We start from the raw sequence: 17,529 nt of genomic DNA, 5'->3' as shown, positions 1-17,529 counted from the left end.
TCTAAGGAGATTGAGCCAAGGTGAGGGAATCACTGCCTTGATAGATTTCTAGCCAAGAAATATAGATCTAGGTTGCAGCAGGAAATGAGGATTGGAGAGGAGCGATTCGACAATTGGTCGAAGGATTTTCGAGAGGGAAATCAGGACTCAGAGGGAGTCTAGAGAGGAGCTTGTTCCTTAGAGGTTTTCTTGTGCCCAAGGAATCCAGATCCAAGTTCTGCTAGATTGATGGTTGGAGAGGGAGAAGAGAAATAGCCCTATTTTTAACGCAAAGATGGCAATAAATGGGTTGAAGGATCAGGATAGATTGGATGGAGCATCCAATTTTGTCATCTAGAAGGCCAGGATCCTGGCAATCCTAGATAAACATTGCATGAAGGACTCTGCCTTGAAAGTGGTTGCTGTTTCGGTTGATGATGATGCGACAAAGAAGTACGAGGAGGCCCAGTCGAAGGCAAAGTGCATGATCCTAAACGGGATCAAAGGTCATGTAGTACCACACATTGCTGGGAAGGAAACAACAAGGGGGATGTGGGAGACCCTGACCACCTTGTATCAGGGCTCTTCCGTGCAATGGAAGATGTTATTACAAAATCAGCCGAGACAGTACTAGATGCAGAAGGGCGAAGAGATAGTTCCTTTCCTTATTGGGTTGCAAGGGATTCACGGCCAGTTGACTTCTGTGGGGTCTACTCCAGATCTTGAGTTCATGGTTGGGATTGCCTTGAATGCAGTAAGTGAGGACTGGGAGACATTTATCCATATTATTTTGGGCAGAGCGACTGTCCCTTGTTGGGAGGAGATGTGGCAACTCTTTGACAAGAAGATCTTAGGAGGATGACCAAGACAGGGAGTAGCGACAAGGGAGCCTGAGTCAAGGAGGAGGAGGAGGAGGATGCAACTCTCGCATCGTTGGGACAAGTGTAGCAGAAGAGGATGAAGAAAGACATCCCCAAGGTTAGATGCTTCAACTGTGGGGAGCTGGGACATTATGCCACTTAGTGTCCCCGGAAGAAGGGCAAGGGGGAGGCTTTTGAATCAAAGGCTGCTCCAACAAAAGTGGACAAGGATGGTGAGGATAACGATTGTGCCATGAGTGCTCATGCGCCTTTGGAGAAGAGGTGGGGGGATATGGAGTTGTAGTCAAGAGGACTTCATGTGGGTAGGATTCTTGAGGTACCCAAACTCTTGGATCACATACGACTATGGGAGCCCTTAATGACAGTAGCAAAGAGGGAGCAGTTCAACAAATTGAATTATTGTACTTTTCCTAGGTTAAACTTAAGAAAGAAATCATAAAATCACTTACTCTACCAAGGAACTACTTAAAGAGGCAATCAAATATCTTGTACATGCTAAGATACCAAACCAATATAAAAGACCTTTCAAAGCTACAAAATCAATACAAACAAAGGGAAATCTATCGCATTCATTTCCCATGATTCATCTCATGGGATAGATACCCTAGTGGTTAATGGCAATATTAAATTCTTAAAGTAAAGCTGATTTTATTTTATCTTTCATTTTCATCCTTTTATTTAAATTTTTAACATTACCATTATTGGACTTAGGTTGCTTGAGAGTGGTTATGACCTGATTGGATTTGATATGGAGAAAGTAGAAATTTAGATCCTTCTCAAAATCCAACAAACTTAATAGTTTTTAGGATTTTAGGATTGGCAAGATTGTAACGTTCCTATTGGATACTGTGATGTATGAGGGTATGGAACTGACATTTAATCAAAGATCACCAATTCCTCTATGTACCTTGATGTTGGTGGCTTTCATTGTTGAGCTCCTTCTTCATGACCCTAGTAAAAATGTACACTTCACTCAAGCAAACTCATTGATTAAGATGCTAATCTTTTTCTATCTTATTTTAATGCTCAGAAGGTGATCTTGTTGAGGAGGATCCCAATATAGGCAATGATTTTGATGTTATGTAGCCATTTGTTGTAGTATGATTTTCATTGGATTTTGGAGGCGATTTGGAGCCTCTCTATTGGTCGATTTTGTTTTAGAGATGGATTGCACTTGGTGATATTTTTGTTATTTGCATCTTTGCTATATACATGAGAAATTTTGCATATTTGTGTATAGTAATTTGGATTCATATTCAAATTTTGAATATTTTATGTATTTTTTTGGTTGAGGAATCTTTTGGTCCATTGCCTATAACATTTTTGACATGCTAGAGTGCAATACATATGAACACAAATATTTTAACATGAATATTCTTCTTAATTATGATTAAGAATACAATTTACTAAAATATATGAAACATTGCAACGGAAAATAAATATAGGAGATAAAATACTTATCTTTCTATTTTTGTCGAATTGCTTGTAGACCTTCAACGTTCCTCCCAACCATAAACCACAATGTTCATTTCTCTCAACAACGGGTCACCCCTAGAGCTGGGGCTTTGACTCCATGGAAAACAACTTGCGCAAATCTTGGTATACATGTCTAGTACCATCCACCGTCCAAGGTACCAAACTTGGAAACCTCCAACCAACAGGCTCTCATCCCCTATTAACCCTCATCTTAGTCGGCTAAGGATGCTCAGATTCCTACGACTCTAGGAGTTCCATTGCCCTCTTGGGTCTCCATGTACCCTTCAGATCCTCACAACCAAGGTAGCAAACTCGACGACGTCCAACCTCTAGGCTCATATTCTCTATTAGGCCGCACCTAAGTGGTGCACACCCTTCTCTGCACCTGCAGTCCCTTAGCTGGGTCACCGCCTTTAGGGCATTCAACTCGACCCAGGGTTGCAGGGGAGCGACACCCCCCCCCCCCCCTTTTTGAACCCGCTCAAGAAGCACGCTTCGAGCGAGAGCACATTGGAGTGACCGCAGGAGTGCACTCTCGAAATTCACTCCCATAGGGAGCGAATTTTGGGAATACGCTCCCTATTTTTTTTTGCTCCTTGCCAATTTAGGAGTGGTAGAGGGAGCTATTAAAGATTGGAAACAAGAATTTGGCCCTAGTGTTGATATGTAGTTCATGGTAATGTTACATTCTTAATGTAAAGTGACATTCTCCTTTATCTTTCATTTTCATCCTTTTACTTAAATTTTTAACATTACCATGAAATGACTCGGGATGTGTCAGCGTGGTTCCGACCTCATTGGATTTCATATGGAGAAAGTAGAATATTCAATCTCACTCAAAATCCAACAGACTTAACATCTTTTTCAGGATTTCAGGATTGGGGGGATTGCATTGTTTACATTGGATTTTGTCATGTACTAGGGTATGGAACTTGTATTTAGTCAAGAGCACCAAGCCCCTCTATGCGGGGGAGACTGCCAATAATCAAGAGCACCTAGGGTACTAGGGTATGGAACTTGTATTTAATCAAGAGCAACAAGGTCGCTTGACTGTGCAAGAGACTCCCAAAAAAGCATGAGACAAGAAATTAGAAATTTCTCGTGGCAAAATGGTCAAACAATAGATAATAGATTTACTTGTCTTTTCTAGTTTCTAGTACTTTTTATAACTATTGACTCTTTCATATTTATTATGGTATTTTTTGTAAACAATATATGACAATTTAAGTTTGAAGTTTGAAGTTGACATTTCTGACTCATTGGTAATGAATTATGAATATGATGCTTTGTGAAAGTTGAAACATTTAATTTCATGTTAGATATTCTTTGTTATCATTTGGTTACTTGGTAACGGTAATGGTAATGGTTACAAGTACAAGTTACAACTTCTGTGATCAATGATTATAAATGTTATATATAGAATTTTGAAAGTTTAAAACTTTAAGATTGATGAATCATGAGGCTCGATATGTTGTATGTTACTAACTTGTGGGCTTGGTTGATGAAGATTATAACTTCTACATGATTGGTCTTATATGGTTCAATCCATGTTTTTACGCTTTTTATATTTAATTCATCATTCTACATGCTTTTGTTGACATATACGCATCAAAATATATATTATATAAAAATTCGCTCCCAAACCTGGAGCTTTTGAAAATGTTGCTCCCCGCTCCTGCTCCTTGCTCCCTGCCCTCCCAGGTAACCTTGACTCGACCAAACAAGGATGTTCTTAGCACCGGGGCTCTAGGAGTTCCTACTACAATCCTCGGTGTCCGTTCCCACAGAATAACACATTGACTAATTGGCGAAGTCCCTCACAGTGCCAACACCTTTCCTTTTATATGCATGTCTTTACCCTGATACATGGCACACCCTAAAGTCACTTCCTGGACTTTGGTTATAAATATTTTCATTTAATTTATGTGATTATTCAATCATTTGAGCCCCTTTTATTCATCCATGGAGTCTTAGAACCCCATACTCATTTTGTGTTCTGGTCTACAACCATAACGTGTTTAGTACATGCATGCATTGTCATATTTACAGTTCCAAACTTTCTAGCCTCAAGACATATATAAGTAGAAATTTGCGTACCTGTTGACACCTAATCCTTGTGATTGGGTAAATATATGTAAATAAATAAATGAGAAATGTGAACAGTCATTGGGAGATGAACTGAACGATCTCTCCCTCATGTGTATAACAGACCTACCTGATTGAATGAATATACGAATCAATTTTCTGCCTAATGGAGTTACTGCCTGGCCTGACATGGTATCAGAGCCAGCTCCTTTTTTAGCCTTTATGTCTTTGTAACTCCTGGTCTGCTCCACTGCTCCCCATATAATTCAGTAACTGATTACCTGTGTTCTGTCTGCCATCCCTGCGCTCTCTGTCTGACATTCATCTGACATGGGAACGTTTGCGCTGTCCTGACCTGGTTTGAAACGTTTGCGCTGTCCTGACATGGGAACGTTTGCGTTGTCCTGACCTGGTTTGCAAAATAGTTGAATGCTGGTCATCCTGACCTGGTTTGAACGCTGGACGTATCGTATGTTTGAACGCTGGACGCTTCTAGTATCAGTTTCAAATAATTGAACGCTGGACGTTTCATATGTTTGAACGCTGGACGCCGTCTATCAGTTTCATTTGTTTGAAAGCTGGATGCTCTGTTGCTTGATTTCTTGCTGGACGCTTTGTATGTAGCTGGGGCCAAGTCTGTTCTATCATTGCTCGACACACCATGATGGGCACCCTAAAGGGTTCAACCTTGAAATGCAGCTGCTCTTTCCAATATTTCGTATGCATACGCGGTTTTATAAATTGATGGATTGTTTATACTCTAATTTAACTACAATTGTGAACCTGCATTTGAATGTGGTGTGTGTCAGAACTAGAATATGGCGAGAAGGCTTCCAGTTATGTTCGAAGGTGACGACAGGACGTTTAAGCATCTGTTGTTGCGTCAAGTTATCGCCATACCAAAGATATCTCTCGCCCAGCTTTGCAAATTGAATGAATAAGAGGGGCTCACTCGTTAACGAACGCGAGAGTTCATTTTCCTCTGCTTTCCTTGCATAACCAAGAGTTTGCTTCTCACACAAACGGTCAATTTCTTCTTCTTTCATTGCAATATGAACTTGATTGCGATATAGGTTTTTATAACTGATAAACCAAAAGTGGAGTGAAGCTGCAAGCTGCTGGTCTGACTGTTCAAATAGTTGAACGCTGGTCATAGTATATTCCTTTCAAATAATTGAACGCTGGCCTAATATCCTTTCAAATAGTTGAAAGCATACATTTGAACGATGACAACAAATTTGTAGCAGAATATTTGGTGTAGGCAGAACGTCCATGATGCGTTGAGCCCTTTTAAAAGAGGCCGTATGGTATGAAGAATTGGCTTTGTATATTGCGTATGCATTGAATGTTTTTTATTGGTAGCCGTGTACGTTTTGAAAGTCATTTTCTCTCTGTGTATTGAAGTTGTGATGGCAGTGATTCAATGGGTACATGAAAACCTTATGTTAGAAGTTTTAGTGGACAATAATACCCTTTGAGAATGCCCTTTTGAGTACATTTTTACTGTATATTGGCAGAAGTTTTCTTTTCTATCAGCAATAGTTTTTTTTACGGAATGCATTCAATCATATCCACGGTAGGAATAGTTCTCACTGGCAAGGAGAACTATCTTGAATGGTCTCGGATGATAAAACGCACCCTCATCTTCAATGAGTTGTGGAAAGGAGTGTGTGTCGGAGAAGGAGACAATGACCCAGTACAACCTACCTCAGACAAAGAGCTCGTCATTTGGGAAAACAAGAACAACAAAGCTTATGCATTAATCGCAGCATCTGTAAATGAAGAGGTGAGTCGCCATATTTCTTCATATTCAACTGCCTTTGTAGCTTTACAAAAGCTGAAAGAACTCTATGACTCACATTCTGCACTTGAAGTCGTTCAACTCATGATTAAACTCCACTCTTGAACTGCAAAATAATGATCCTCTTGCTCTTGCATCTGAAGTAAAGTCTATAATGCATGATATAAAATCCACTAAGGTTGAATTGGATATTCCCCTTATTGCTTTTCTCAAGGCACTTTATCCTACTTACTCCAATTATCTTGAGTCATTGCAAGGAAATGGAAATATCAAAGATATAACCTTTGACTCTCTTGTGAAAAAGTTTGCTGAAAGAGAGAAAACTTTTGGAAAAAAGACAACCCCTGAATCTTTTGAAGACACTGTGCCTTGCTCATAAAGAAAAGCATCCTGCTCAAGATTCTACAAGAGGAAGAGGTGGACGAAGAGGAAGAGGAAGATATTTCAGAGGCAGGGGGGGCAGACATTCTCAAATAGAAAAGGTAGATTTGCACTACATTCGCTGCAAAAGAAATGGATCACATGATGCCTCTACATGCAAGCTACCATGGGACAAAATTGAGCAGAAAAGAAACCAACAAAAAGGTAAAACTGATGATACAGACAAAGGTAAAGCACCTGAATCCGCTCACTATGTTGAGGCACAATGTAACATTGGAGTAAATGAAGATTTGTTTAATGCTTCATTTGCTTCATGGATTGGTTGCTTGATTCAGGAGCAACCTGCCACATGACTCATAGAAAAGATTTTTTTGAAGATTTCACTAACAATGTTGATGGAGCAGTATATTTTGCAGATCAATCAAAAATCAAGCCATCAGGGCTTGGCACAATCAGGCTTAAACTGCCTGGTCTTCCAGACTTTCTTCTGGATCATGTTCTATATTTCCCACAGCTCAAGGGAAACTTGCTGTCCTTGGTCCACATCCGCCAACAAGGTCACTCCATTCATATGTTTGATGGCAAGCTTGAGGTAAGAAAAGCATTTGACCACTCACTTGTCATGAAGGGAATAGAAGAAGAAAGGCTTCCCAAACTGCAAGGAACATCTGTTCATGCACAACATTTCTCATACAATTCTCATCATGAGGAAGGTACACTTCCATCAAGTTTATTATGGCATACTAGATTTGGACATTTGAACTATGACAGTCTTCGCTTATTGAAGAAAAATGGTGTTGCTGGTTTGCCTACAATTCCTAGAAAACTTAAGCAATGTGATGCTTGCATTCTAGGAAAGCATAGCAAACAATCTTTTCATAATTCACATTCAAGAGCACATAGGAAACTTGAACTCATTCATTCAGATTTATGTGGTCCAATGCCTGTTCCTTCTGCAAATTGAAATAAATATATCATGACGTTTATTGATGACTACACCAAAATGTGCTGGGTTTATTTATTGAAGAACAAATCTGATGCTTTTCAAACATTCAAGAATTTTCATAAATGGATTGAAAATGAATCACAATCTCATATTGGGTCTATTCGCACTGATAATGGAAAAGAATACACATCAAATGAATTTGAAAACTATCTTCGCCAACATGGAATCAAACATCAAACAACTGTGCCTTATAATCCCCAACAGAATGGTGTAGCTGAAAGAATGAATAGAACAATCTTGAATATGGTAAGATCCATGCTTTTCTTCAAAAATGTAAAGATAATGTTTTGGGCTGATGTTGTTCTATGTGCTGCATATATAAAGAATAGATGTCCATCTAATGCTATAAGAAACAAGACTCCTTATGAATTGTGGTATGGACATGTTCCTTCGGTAAAACATCTCAGGGTCTTTGGTTCCACCTGTTATGCTTTGATACCAAAGGTACATAGAAACAAACTTGGTGCTAGAAGTCGTAAGTGTATCTTCTTGGGGTATTCAAACACCTCCAAAGCATACCGCCTCTAGAGATGTAATTTTTCTTGAATCATCCAAAATTGACAATGTTGTTGAGCAGCAACTTGATCGCTTGGATAGATTCACAAAAGCAAAATCATTTCAAGAATTTGATAATCAGATTCCACATCTTGAAGGGGGGATTCCTATACTAGATCAACATGTGGAATATTCTTCTGAAGAACACTCTCCTCCACATGAAACTCCAACGGATGATGCTTTAAGTGATGTAATTGATAGAATTGGAAGACTCAATCTTGATTCAGTCCCAACTCAATCAACAGAGCAGCCTGGACCATCTTAGAAAGGTCCCTCAAAGTGGATGACGAATACAATTGAAAGTGTTCATCCTGATGAAATTGGAAAAACAGGAACCAGAAATTCAAACCGGCAAAATGGAGGTGATGTAGATGACTCTAATTCACCTGTTGATATGATGTTTCTTATGATTGTGAATTGAACTTGTCTACAGATTTTGAACCAACTTCTTTCAAAGAAGCTGCTTCTCATGATGAATGGAAAGAAGCGATGCAAAAGGAGTATGATGCCCTCATAAAGAATGGCACTTGGAAGCTGGTTGATCCTCCATTTGGAACCAAACCAATTGGCTGCAAGTGGGTCTACAAGAACAAGTATAAAGCTGATGGCTCACTTGACAAGCACAAAGCTAGGCTTGTGGAAAAAGGTTTTGCACAGAAGGAAGGGGTCGATTATGAGGAGACTTTTGCCCCCACAGCAAAATGGGCCACCATCCGGACACTCTTTGCACTAGCAGCTCAGAACAGTTGGAAAGTCCATCAAATGGATGTAAAAACTGCTTTCTTGAATGGAGATCTAAAAGAGAATGTTTTTATGTCCCAGCCTGAAGGATTTGCTGTGAAAGGACATGAACATAAAGTATGCAAACTTGTGAAGTCCTTGTATGGCCTCAAACAAGCACCGCGAGCCTGGTATGAAAAACTAACTGAGCATCTTCTGAAACTCAATTTCAATCATTTTGATCTTGATGATGCAACTTTATTTGTCAAGAAAGTTGGCAAAACAGTTGTATATCTTGTGGTATATGTAGATGATCTTTAATGATAGGGAATAATGAAAGCTACATTGCATCCATAAAGAAGGAATTGGGAAAAAGTTTTGAAATGACTGATTTGGGCTATGTTCATTACTATCTTGGCATTGAAGTAACCCAACATCCAAAGTCCATATTTCTTTCTCAAAAGAAATACAATGGAGATTTGTTGAACAGGTTTGGCATGACAAAGTGCAATCCTGGTACTACTCCAATGGAACAAAACTTGAAGCTCACATCTATTGAAGGAAAGGAATTTGAGGATGCAACAAAGTATAGACAGCTTGTAGGAAGTCTCAACTACCTAACTACCACCAGACCAGACATTTCATTTGTTATTGGAATCCTCTCCAAGTTTATGCAAAAGCCTTGTGAGGGACATTGGTCTGCTGCAAAAAGAGTTCTAAAGTACTTGAAGGGAACAGAAGACTTTGGAATCAAGTACACACAGGTGGATGACTTCAGCTTGATCGGATACTCTGATTCAGACTTCGATGGAGACAAAGAAACTGGGGTATCTACTTCAGGATATGCTATGAGTCTTGGATCAGGAGCTGCCTCCTGGAGATCACACAAACAATCAGTTCCAACAGATTCCACAATAGAAGCAGAATACATGGCAGCAGCTGAAGCAACAAAAGAAATTGTGTGGCTCAGGAAAATTTTTGAAGATTTGCAGGTAAAACAAGTACAATCAACTCCACTCATGATTGACAACACCTCTGCAATAAAGTTGGCCAAGAACCCAAAGTTCCATGATCGAACAAAGCACATCAATACTAAATATCATTTGATTCGACATCATGTTGAGGCCAAAACAATCCATCTCCGTCATTGTTCCACAAATGAGCAAATTGCAGACATCTTCACCAAGCACTTGGAAGAGAAAAGCTTGAACGATTCAAAACGATGCTTGGACTCACCAACATCCCTTCAAATTAAGGGGGGGAATGTTGACACCTAATCCTTGTGATTGGGTAAATATATGTAAATAAATAAATGAGAAATGTGAATGGTCATCGGGAGATGAACTGAACAGTCTCTACCTCATGTATATAACAGACCTACCTGATTGAATGAATATACGAATCAATTTTCTGCCTAATGGAGTTACTGCCTTTCCTGACCTGCACATACCAACCCCCAAAACACACAACACACATGCACACATGGACACTGGCATAATGACCCTCAAAAGAAATCCTCAACTCCCCTGCCTAAGTTTTGCATGTACATGTTATTTACAATCGGGTCGAGCACGTGTGTTACATTCCCCTCCCCTTTGCCATTGTCGGTGCATTATATATACACATATATACATGTTTATCCAAAGATATGGGGGTATTCTTCACTCATTGCACCTTTACCAAGGCGACGAATCTATTGATGAGGATGCTGTTATCATTTTCCAGCAAAGAAATAATGGGAAATCTGTTTTTTTTTCAATGCCATGATTCATCTCATGGGACACATTTATTTTTGTTTTGATATGATTTTGTATCATTCTATTAGATCTTATTTTGTTCAGCATTGTATTATAGGCAGATAATTTGACGTTAATCAGTTTTGTATTTTGCGTGCTGCTTTAAATTTTTCTTTTTTCCATAACTGTATGCTAGAAACATTACTGAACATGAAATAGATGTTTGTAGTGCCTAAAAATTAATGCTAGGTAATGGTGGGGTAGTTTTCGGATATTATCTAAAGAACATCAAAAATACTGATCCATATGCTCATTTCTCTCAACTGTTGTGAATATCTAATTCCATTTCTATTGCCTCTAGTGACATCCCTCAGTTCTTTGATACATATTTTTTTTAAGTTTTATTTTCATACTTAGATTAAATGTAGAGGTAGAGATAGTAGATTATACTTTTGTTTGCTAAGTTAATTAACATATTACCTTGGATTACTGTTAAACTGACATCTATTGAATATTGCAGTGTGTTTTCAACTCAAACAAATTTTAGTATAGGGCTAAATATTGAATTTGCCTATAAAGATTTCTTGGTTAATTTCTGTTGTGTTGTGTATGTTCCAGAGTGCAGTACATCGAATTGACGAAGTACGGAATAAGGCAATTCGTCTGGTATTATTATTCTTTCTTGCCTTCCAAGACAATTGAAATATAAAATTCTTTGCTTTCAACAAAAAATAGTATTCAGCAGACTATTTGATATGGTCATGTGGCACTGTATGGTTTCAAGTAATTACGAGTCCTTCTGAGCATGTTTCCCTTGATTTGTGGCTAGCAAAACATCAGATTTATTGAAGCTAATTGGTATACAGGTAGCTAACAAGTTGTATCCGTTAAGCTATCTTTCACAAAATATAGAGGAGTTTGCTACAAAGAGATTGCTATCGGTGGTGGATGGTCTTCAGATTGGTGATGGCATGGATATTGATGAATCAAGTGTATCTGTAAAAGAGGTATCAGCTAACCACTTGACGAAGCCCACTTTATTTGATGTGCTCTTTCAATATATTTTTCATAAATTTTAAGAGATATGTGATGGATTGCTTATTCGTGATACCAGTGATATGGTAGTTCATTTCTCACAGTAAACATCAAACACCAAACTCTTGTGATCTATACTTCTGCATTTTCTCTCAACTAATCAAGATGTTGCTATGGGCTATAGCCAATATACCAAGAAGTTTCTGGCCCATGGGAGTGGGGAAACGTGTCCAGGGGATGTGTGGAGACACCTCCCAAATTTTTAGAGTGTCAAGAGGGATATTGGGGCCCTTGCCATAGGTACCACCATCTCTAAAATCATAAAAGGTAATTTGAAGATAAGATAAATCATAAATACACCTATGATCTAATGACTCATTATATTCGATCAATGACAATAAATGATTCAGATGTAATTCTTCAATCACAATAAATGATCCAAACACAGTTCATCAATCACCATTGTTTATTATATTTCTAATTGAATGTATAAAATATAACACCCAAAATATAGTGATCATTGCGACATGAACATCAAATATGTTATAAAAAATTGAATACAGCAATTCAGATTTTAAATAATACTGAGAAAATAGAAAAATAGTAAATAGTAAGTGTCAAAGATTGGGTATTCAGTATATAAATTCTACAGAGTCAACACCTATTGTGATTCATAAGAAAACTGGATAGTGAACACTGAAAAGTAGATGCAACAAATCAACATCAAATGAAGAGGCATGAATTAGTCCTTTTCATCCGTTTGTTTTATGAAGTCATCAACACCATCCATGTGAATGCTACTATTTGACTTGGAACCACTCTCATGAGTAATCAATGGCACACAAACCACTTTCTATTTGTAATGTCCCCAAGGGATTAATTGGCCCAAGGGCTGAAGTAGCCTATTGATCTCCGCTGGCTATAGTTCTCGATAAAGGGAAAACCCCAAAATACCCAATGTTTGGGCAAGTTTTGGGGCAGCTGGGGCAAAAGAGCTCAAAGTTGGGGCTTGGTGTGAACCTCACTCAATTAATTAAAGAGAAAACCCGCCTCAAGGAAATATATAAATATAAGAGGATTAGAATCACTTGAGGCATCTCTTGGATTGAATCATTTTTCTCTGTTTTGTTTAGCCCGAGGCTTTGAGGGTTTAAGACCCAATTTTCTCTTTTGGACTAGTTTCGGTGGAGGTGATCCCACCTAACCTAGACACTTTTTCTTGTTCTGACCAGAAGCATATATCTGAGGAAGCAACAATGTGTTTCAACCTATTTTGTCCTTTGTCTATTTGTTCTGGCAACAAAGAATTAATGATTTGAAGGAGAAGCATAGTATTTCTGGAAATATCTGTGGCAAGGCAACATCTAGTCACCTTGAAGTTGGGTGAGTTTTCTCTAAGGATAACACCTGGACAGGTCAAAGTTTCTTTGCTTAATCATCACAGGCTCTCTTTGTGATAGATGAAAAGAGCTTCTGATGCAGGCCACAGGTTCCCTGAGGCTAGTAGAGAAAACCTGAGGCAGAAAACAAAATAATTTTGGGGCAATCGAGGTCCTCTGTATGTAACTAGCAGATTGAAGTTTGAGGCAGCTGAAATTTGGCTAAGGCAGATAACCCGACCTCTTTGTGGAAAATTGACGAGTTTTCTGAGATAGTCAGGATCTCCTTGTAGCCAGTGGTATGAAGTTTGAGGCACTGAAAGTTATCTAAGGCAAGTAATCCGAATTTTCTGAGGCAAGGTGAGGTCTTCTGTGGTTGATCCTGTGACATTTTCAGCATATCAGAGCATCTTTTGAAGATAAACAACTCCCTTTGGTACTCCAGTGGTAAATCGAAGTGTGACTGATGTTTCTGATGCCATTTCTATAAACCCGAAGTTCTTGGGCAAAGGGGAATTACCCTAGATCACTACAGTTGTATTAGAGCACAAGCATCCTACCAGCTTGTGAGTGCACGAGTCTTGAATGCTTCCAGGAGATACAAGCAACGTGACTGTAAGGAGAAAGTGAAAATCCCATCAGCCAGTTATGGGGGATAAACTAGGGCAAGGGGAACGAGATCCTGGTGACCTACTAATTGCAATACTCCGGGAACTACAACAAATGACCAATGTGCTATTGGAAGGACAACAACAGATGCCTCAGGTTATTGTCCAAACCATAAATAATCTTGGTAATAGAGGGTTGAACACAGGTAATAGGGCTGGTATGAAAGAAGCAACAACCATAACCCTAGTTTCTCTAGTGCTGCTCCTTAGAGACACAACATGACAACTAGTGGAAGGAGTCTTAGACCCTTACTATCTCAACTTTTAAACCAACAACAAATAACGACCCAAGAAGCAATAGAGCAGATTAAATTCTTGTTGGAATTTCTAAGTTTAACCCGTTAGAAATTCTTCCTGTACTATCTGATTTATTTCTACCTACTTGTTCAATTACTTAACAAGTTATTTACCATGTAAATACTGAAAATAAATACAAGTACAATATCAACACATACAAATCATCCACTGAAAGTAAACAAGCACACAAGTGACACCGTTGTTTTTGGACTAATGTCCCCTAAAAAGCCCAATGTGGGAAAACCGGTGCAACTATTTAGAGGGTTTTATTATTATGCAGTTTCAAAATACAACTTGGGTGCGAGAAATGGCTCACCCAACAGAGAATGCCCTCGGCAGTAGTACCTCTTAGTGGGAGACAGATATTCCGGCTAAATCACCTGATGAACGATCCCATAGCAACAATGCAGCTTTTGCTGCTTTGCGTCCCTCTGATAGGGACTACGTCAACCTATCCAACTCTCCAGCTCCAGTGTGTCCCACGAAAAATCTCCTAGTGTTGCCTCTAGGCCTTGCGTCAGCCTCTCTGGCCCAACGTCAGTCTCTCTGGCCCAACGTCAGCCTCTCTGGGCTTTGCGTTAGCCCCTGGAGCTTTTGCGTCACCCACTCTGGCCCAACGTCACCCACTCTGACCCAGAATCGGTCTCTCTGGCCCAGCGTCAGCCTCTCTGGGCTCTGCGTCAGCCTCTGGAGCCTCTGCGTCTCACATGCTGGCCCTCTCTGGCTCTACGCAGCTCCTGGATGCCTCTGCGTGGCCTCTGATTGGCCTCTGATTGGCTCTACCTCGCCTCTAGCTGACTCTATGTCAACCTCTCCCGGCTTCTGTGCTAATCCTCTCGATACTAACTTTGCCTCTCTGCTATGTATTCACTGTCCCTTAGCTACAACTCAGATCACTCACTCAATTTCTTCAGCAAACCTTGCCTCGGAAAATCGAGTTCTTGATCTCTCTTGGTGTGTTCTCCAACTGACCCTCAAGCCTCCTCTTATACTTTTTTCGTTGGTCCATCAACGACCGAGATTAAATCTCTAATCAACGAATATGATTAGATTTGGCTTGATCCATGACTTTTGGACCATTCTAAACCATTTTTATATTAATACCCATTAAATTTTTTTTCCTAAGTTTAGACTTAGGAACTCCATTAAAAATATTAATTATTTTAATATCTCCCAAACTGGTTAGATTTTGCCCAAACCATTTTTGGGTCTTGGAGATTTCATGTGCTTTAGCCTCTCCACCAATTTTCATGGCTAGAGCACATCCGATGCTACCACAAATCAAGACTCCCTCTTAGCGAGGACTGTGCTCTAATATTACTCCTCACTGAGTATCACCCTGATCATCCAGCATCGGTCCCTGTGCTGATGCTAGGCCTCCCCGCCCAACATCCTCTGCACTGCTGCATCCTGTATCGCTGCCCATGGCCCTACCAATACCACTGCTGCATCTGTACGACAGCTCCCTCTGCATCCGTGCTGATGCCCATGGCCCTGCCATTGCCACTGCTACATTTGCACTGCATCCCCTCTCATCATGCTACATCGTGTTGCCCATAGCACTACCACTGCTAACCGCTGCACTGCAACTCAGTTACTGAGAAGTAAGTAACTGATCCTCGCAACTCTGACATCTCTGTCAGGCTAGAAACACTCCAGATGCTGAAGCTCCTTGTGTCGTTGACAAGTTCTCCGTCTACTGATCTCTACGTTGCTGCAACAACTCCATGCATCTCGCATTATTGCCTCACGCTGTCGAGGGACTCCTGCACTGTAGCACCCTCTGTCACTCCATCCGCATTCGTCTCTATCGACATCCGCCAGTCCTGCTACTTCTCTTTGGGGTTCTCGTAGCAAGGTATAATCCAAGAGGTTGGGTACCTCAAGGATCCTGCCCCTCATCGTCTGTAGTTCGTCTGACTACAGCTCGATGTCTCCCCACTTCCTCTCAAGTGGCGCATGAGCACTCATGGCACAGTTGTCATCTGTCTCCACTTCTTTCTCCGCCCTCGCTGGCGCTGCCTTGGTCTCAGAAGCCTCTCCCTTGCTCTTCTTCCTTGGACACTGGTTCACATAGTGACCCAGTTCCCCACAGTGGAAGCACTTGACCTTGGAGAGGTCCTTCTTCTTTCGTTTCTCTTGCTTTCCCGCAGATGCTAGAGCAACATCCTCCTCTTCCTCCTTGATTCTGACCCCCTTACCTCTACTCCTTGCCTTGGTTAGCATTCTAAGCTCTTTTTGACGAAGAAGCGCCTGTAGTTCCTCCCAATCCGGAAGGTTTGACCCGCCTAGTAAGCTCTTGACAAATACCTCCCAGTCGTCTAAGACTGCGTTCAGTGTGGTCCTCACCAACATCTCCTCATCCGACGTGGCCCCTATGGAAGTCAGTTGGTCCCAGATCTCTACAATCGCCCGAGGAAGATATCTATTTGCTCTCCCCTCTGCATCTGGTATGACAACATTTCACATCTCATTTGCCGTATCCTTCTCAGCAACATGTGGTACCACATGATCCTTGACCCCGTGAAGGATGATGCACTTAGCCCTGACCATTGCATCTTCGTACTTCTCATTTTCAGCCGGGTCAACTGGGATTGCTATTGTTTTCAAGACGAAGTGCTTGATGCGATACTTGTCTAGAATGGACAAGATCCTGGCCTTCTAGACTACGAAGTTGGAAGCTCCATCTAGTCTATCCTGATCTCTCAGCCCATTCCCTGCGATTTCACTGCTCATCTTTCGACTCTTTCGAGTCTCTCAACTTCCCATCTAGAAGTTCTCGGTTTGCCTCCCTCTAAGCCTCGATTTCCCTCTTGGAAACCCCTCTGCCAATGTCGAGATGCCCCACTCCGATCGTTTGTGCAACTGCACTACTGATCCATATTTCTTGGCTAGAAATCTTGGCTAGAAATCCTCGGCAACAACTCCCTCCTCCTTGGTCTTGCCCTGTTAGGCACTGTACTGACCACAGTACCCCACCAGCTTCGCTCCGCAACTTATCGACAGCCCCATATGCCTCAACAATCTGAAGGTTTGAGCCTCTAGGCTCTGCGCAATCCCGACACCGACAAAATCTGCACCTCCTGGCCACAGCGTCGATCCTTCCTGACTGAGAAAGATGACGAGTCACTGCATAGGTCAGGTTTGCTCCTCTCTGCCTCAACATTGATCCTCCTCCTGGCTCGAAATGATGATGTAGGCTCTCTGCACCACCCCTTCTTTGCTGCTTTCTGCTAGGGACAACTTCTATCACTTGGGACAACTGTTTTTGCTGCTATTGCTCTGCTCGGTTGATGCCTTCAGTTATCTTGTGATCTGCAACCACGCCCTGCTACCATGTTGGAATTTCAAAGTTTAACTCGTTATAAATTCTTCCTGTACTATCTGATTTATTTCTTCCTACTTGCTCAATTACTTAACAAGTTATTTACCATGTAAACACTGAAAATAATTACAAGTACAGTGTCAACACATACAAATCATCAATTGAAAGTAAACAAGCACACAAGTGACACTGTTGTTTTTGAACT

The 17,529-nt window shown here is 40.6% G+C and overlaps 1 protein-coding gene across 5 annotated transcripts in view; it reads left to right on the top strand.

Annotated features, from left to right (window-relative positions):
* Nucleotides 1-17,529, top strand: part of LOC149167636 (uncharacterized) — a 246,829-nt gene that overhangs the window by 81,078 nt on the left and 148,222 nt on the right. For all 5 annotated transcript variants that reach the window (XM_089433059.1, XM_089433060.1, XM_089433063.1 and 2 more), the window contains exons 13-14: nt 11,239-11,286; nt 11,487-11,627. In XM_089433059.1, coding sequence (XP_089289185.1) covers nt 11,239-11,286; nt 11,487-11,627 — 189 coding nt within the window. The remainder of the gene's footprint in view (nt 1-11,238; nt 11,287-11,486; nt 11,628-17,529) is intronic.

Source organism: Pinus tabuliformis, chromosome 5_1 (genome assembly GCF_031772625.1).
Source record: "Pinus tabuliformis cultivar Carrire ecotype Pingquan chromosome 5_1, CPIR1, whole genome shotgun sequence".
Classification (NCBI taxonomy): Eukaryota; Viridiplantae; Streptophyta; class Pinopsida; order Pinales; family Pinaceae; genus Pinus; species Pinus tabuliformis.
This window is presented reverse-complemented; position numbering and strand designations above follow the sequence as displayed.